The 5,426-nt window shown below is 29.6% G+C and overlaps 1 protein-coding gene across 2 annotated transcripts in view; it reads left to right on the plus strand.

Moving 5' to 3' along the window:
* Positions 1–5,426, plus strand: part of LOC106458463 (integrin alpha-PS1-like) — a 128,506-nt gene that overhangs the window by 76,505 nt on the left and 46,575 nt on the right. For both annotated transcript variants that reach the window (XM_022384687.1, XM_022384688.1), the window contains exons 5-6: positions 1,464–1,614; positions 2,639–2,849. In XM_022384687.1, coding sequence (XP_022240395.1) covers positions 1,464–1,614; positions 2,639–2,849 — 362 coding nt within the window. The remainder of the gene's footprint in view (positions 1–1,463; positions 1,615–2,638; positions 2,850–5,426) is intronic.

Here is a 5,426-nt window from a genome sequence, read left to right on the forward strand (position 1 = left end):
TCATAATTTGAATTATAAGTATAATTTGGATGGGAATAACCTTAACAGTGATACAAAAGAAAGGGATCTTGGTGTAATATGTGATCAGTTTCTAAAGCCATTCAAGCATTGTGCTGTTGCTAGTGGTAGGATAAATAGAATTTTAGGTTGTATCTATAGAAATATTGAATACATGTCTAAAGAGGTTATACTTTCATTGTACAAGTCACTGGTTAGGCCACATTTGGAATATTGTGTTCAGTCTTGGGCTCCTTACCTTAGGAATGACACTGAATTGCTGGAAAGGGCTCAGATGAGGGTTACTAGAATGGTGTCTGGGATGGAGGGGTTGTCATACGACGAGAGGATGAAATCTTTCATATTGTTTTCTCTTGAAAAATGAAAAGTTAGGGGGGGATCTGATTGAGGTGTTTAAGATTGTAAAGGGAATTGATAGTGTTGATGTATCATCTTTTTTTATATTTAACAATGAGAATAGTAGGACTAGATACAAATATAAATTTTGGCAAGGTAGGAGTCATCTTCAGCCAAGACAGTTTCATTTTTCTAACAGGGTGGTTGGCCTTTGGAATGGATTGCCTTCATATGTTGTAGAGGCAGTAAATTTAAGTGAGTTTAAGAAAAAGCTTGATAACTATATGAATGAAAAGGTCTGGGTTTAAAATTTTTTATTTTTTAATCACTTTAGTTTTGAGGATGGAACAGCCAAGATGGACCAATAGGTCCCATGTTGTACCACAATATTATGTTATATGTATGTAAGATTATATTTTAGGAAGTTGAATATAGCTAAAAATATTTAAGAAAATATATTATCCTGAAAGTTGTCTTTAAAAGACATCAAAGTTTAATATTTTTGTATTGCATAGTTTCTGACTGCATGTATAACAACACAGTGCAAACTGCTTAGATGAAAGAGACATTATACTTATGTGTTATCATAAGTATTTTGTCTTATTATTAATCTATACTAGGAGTATACATGCATTTGTAAGAAAAAGAATGTAGAAAACTTGCTTTATACATTGTTCTTGCAAATGTATAAAATGTATGTAGGAAAAAAAAATTTTGTTATTAAATTAACAAGCAAAATTGACAGCAAAATTTTTTTTAAATGTTAGGTATACTTGTAATCAGTCAATAATAACTCGTTAATTTTAGGTATACTTGTATTCAGCCAATAAAAACTCATTGAATGTAGTGTGTATAAAACATTTTGAGGACTTCTGGTGATGTGTGTAAAATTGGTAAATTGTAACTAAGTTATACAAGACAGTTACATTTTTTATAGTTTTTGTCTTTTGAAGTTAATGTTTTATGAAAGTCTATCAGGAAAATGTAGAGTTTCAATTGCAATTATTTGGCACTAGAGAAGATATCTGATTGATATTGTTATTATTAGTGCATTGAAAGAAAACACTGTAAAGGGAAATCCATTCTAAGACTATTTTTATTTCCTGAAGAACAATGAAGTAGCATTTGGTACTCCAGGACCATATACATGGAAAGGAACCTTGTTTGTGAATAATGTTCGATTCGATATTTGGGATGATACATTTTGGCATAGAGGTCCCTTAAACAATGATTCACCAGTTGGAAAATATAGTTACCTTGGTAGGTACTTCTACGAAGGAATTGTCGAGTTTTAATTGGTATTAATATGAACCTTTCAATCCTGTAATTTGCTGGCTTTATAACATTATCTTAATAATGAAATATGTAGTATTCTGGATAAAATAAGTGAGTTAAATTGTGTATTTAGTATCATCAATTTTTTATAGACTTATAAAATTAGTGGTCATTTTCTTTTATTTTTGTCTTAAAACAAATTAAGTCTTCTTAGTCCATTTTCACAAATGTTTATAAGAATGATGAGCAGTTCTTTTAATCATTGCTAATCTTATTTCTGTGTTATGTATAAAATGCCCGATTAGTTTATTTGCAGCAAATAGTCATAGCCGATTACTAATTCAGCATATTTTATAAATGATAATCAGACTCATTAGTTTTTGAAAAATTAATGATAAGTGTATATACTTTTCAACATACCACAGGACAAGACATTTTCAGTGTAGTTCAGCTGTAAATTTCTTTAGTTATCATCTAGTAAATTTTAGTGTTACGTGAAAATGTCTTAAAATAAATCTGAATGCTTAAAGTTATAATAATAATACAAAATGTGTAGTAAAGTTATTATTTTCTATGAATATGTATAGAGCATAGATCTGGCACAAATGAAACTTTGAGGTTACCTTACAAGAACTAGTTAGAACTAAAGAAACTAGTTTTTTGTAACAATATTAGTGCTAAATTTTCTATGAGTTAGTTCAAAAAACATTTTACTAATAAAAGATAATTTATTAAATGAACGGTGTCTATGCGTAACACGTTTAGTAATATCTTATAAATGTACTCAATAGCTGAGAAATGTATAATCAGCTAATAGTTTATTACAACTTTGAGGAAGCCTTGAATTTGATATTTATAACTATCTATAAGTGTCACAGAATTTTGAAGGATGTTGCAGGTATCATGTAATTCACAAAAAGTAACGAATATATAAACATGAATAATAACTACATGCTTAGTAGCTGTTAATTCCTGTAGTTTCTAGACATTCTGTCATGTTGTTCTCTAGGAATGTCAGTTACAGGAGGGAAGTTCTTTGGAAGTCACACCAGTTTTGTGGGAGGTGCTCCACGTTCAAATGGTACAGGCCAAGTAGTGTTCTTTAAGAAGTTAAAGGTGAATGATGACTCTAAATTTTCAGTTGAACATATACTGGATGGGGAACAGTTTTTGTCTTCTTTTGGTTATGCATTGGCATCTTTGGATATCAATGGAGATGGGTAAGAGTTTTTTAAACAGTGGCTTTTGTAATTGTTTCAACATGGTATAGTTCACTGTTTGTAAAACTGGTAATTAGTATGTTCTTCATTTTGTAAAAACTCTAGGTTTTTCAAAATAAACAAATCCACTATTTAAGTTGTAAGGAATGTGATTTTTGGGGTTTTTAAAAGTTTTTTTATAAGGTCTGGTGATGCATGTTTCAGTGTTTACTAGAATATGGAAAGATAGCTCAAACATCCATTATTTGAGTTACTAAAGTCTCAATGTGTTGGATTTAGGAAATGTGAAAACTTTAAGTACCTTTTACCACAAGTTGTATATATATCAATGCTATAAAACTGTAAAGGAGAAATTATTTTGTTTTATTAAGAGAGTGTACCAAACGACATGATTTTCTTTATTTTTCATCCATTTATATTTCATGTATGTGACTTTTAAAACCTTCTGATATCTCTGTATTAAAAATAGGGATTTCTGTAACTCTCTCTTTATTTTTCATCCATTTATATTTCATGTATGTGACTTTTAAAACCTTCTGATATCTCTGTATTAAAAATAGGGATTTCTGTAACTCTCTCTTTATTTTTCATCCATTTATATTTCATGTATGTGACTTTTAAAACCTTCTGATATCTCTGTATTAAAAATAGGGATTTCTGTAACTCTCTCTTTATTTTTCATAAGGTATTTTATTATTCAAATTTTTTTTAGAATATCTAAAGTATCTTTTTATTTTCACATCTTTAAAGTAACTATTATATTCATTTTGCTAGTTTGATTATTCTAAGCTTATATGTCAATGTCATAATTTTAATTTACAAGTTTCTGTAAAACATTTTAAAATTAAGATATTGGTATATTTCATGCTAAAGAAATTAATTTAGGGAACAAGACAATTGTACATTTCACAAATACGTCATTTATTCACGACCATGGTTTCGCAAGTAAAGGCATCATCAGGTACAGACTGAAATTTTTGGTAACAGGGTTTATTTATATGTTTAAACAAAGAACCTGAAGTGACCTTGACATTCACCTAAAGACAAGTGGGGAGGAGCTTAAGTTGGTTTGTTCATTTAGAACTTTTCTGGATTTGTTTTTAAGACTTCTTTGAGTTTGTATATAAAACTAGACTGTGTGATAAGAAACATGCCAGTTTCATTAATAAATTTATAAACATAATAAACTTCTATAGACATAATACTCTGCTATTAAGAATTTAAGATACATATACATAACATGGTACTAGGCAAGCAAATGCTACATGAAAAATAGATGTCTACAATATAAACAGACAGTACATAGCAAAATTAATTTATGTGTAAAATTAAGTATTTGAAAACCAAAATGAGTGTTATTTAATTAGTAAGGATTCAAGACAAATATTATTCATCATTGCATGTGATTCAGGAAAACAAATCAAGTAAACAGTATAAGCAAAAATAATATTGTTCAGAAGGACAATACCGGCTTTACTAATACTCCTAATACAAACAGTGTTAAGTTAAGTGAAACTTATCTTGTGGACAAACAGTAATAATGGATAGTTTTAATGGTAATAATACCCCATTACAGTGTTATTTTTAATAACTACTTGGACAATGTTTATATAAGTATACCACTACATACCAGGTGACATTCCAACTTTTATTCATTTATTAATATTACTCAAATGAGCAGTGCAAAATATAATAATATTGTATTCTGAGGTTCAGATTAGATAGAGCACACAGTTACCTGACCACTGCAACAAGGAAGGAACAGTTGAATAAAAAGAGACAAGATTTGGTGTGAAAGGAAACAAAAATAAACACTTCAGAAGCAGAAGGATGACTATACTGAGACTGATCATGCCAAGGAAATGGCTATTGTTGAAAGTAACTGAAACTAGTAAAACTAAAGAAAATATTGAAATAAACAAACAGCACTGGAAAATAAAACTATAGTGGAATTGGAATTATGGAATAGTTAGGAGCTCAAAGGATGCTATTAGGGAAAAGCACAGACAAGAATTTTTATCCCTTACAGAGTTGAAAGGAGATCAGTCTGAAAATGCCAAAAATGACCTCCCAATCCACGTTCTTTCTATAGTGACCAGTCCCAAAAATGGGATGACCAAAATTCAAGAGTACGTCTGCTCATTGTGACAATTGTAAAGCATTGTGACACTCTGGGTGATGAAAAACTGATAATATGTTTAACCAGTTCATCTTGTAGAGTAACACCTAGGTCTTAACTAGCACATGAACTAATGTGGATTAATGGGGGTTGCAAACTAAACTTTGTTTCTGTATTAAATATACTTTAGAAGAGTACCAAAATACTAATCATTTCAACATTGCTAACTTCACTAATATAGTAACTTACACTTGATTATAGTAGTTAGTAATTATTAATCGTAGTATTCATACCTCATTGAAAAAATTTAGAAAAAGTGAACATTTCCTAAAAAAGGATTTTTTTTTCTCTGGGAAGTGCTACATGGGAAAAGTGTTCAGATTGTGCTCTTTAGTCATATGCAACTCATTGCATCAAAATGATTCAATGTACAGAGCTCAAAATTTTCATAAATATTA

This window comes from Limulus polyphemus, unplaced genomic scaffold (genome assembly GCF_000517525.1).
Source record: "Limulus polyphemus unplaced genomic scaffold, Limulus_polyphemus-2.1.2 Scaffold467, whole genome shotgun sequence".
NCBI classification, from domain to species: Eukaryota; Metazoa; Arthropoda; class Merostomata; order Xiphosura; family Limulidae; genus Limulus; species Limulus polyphemus.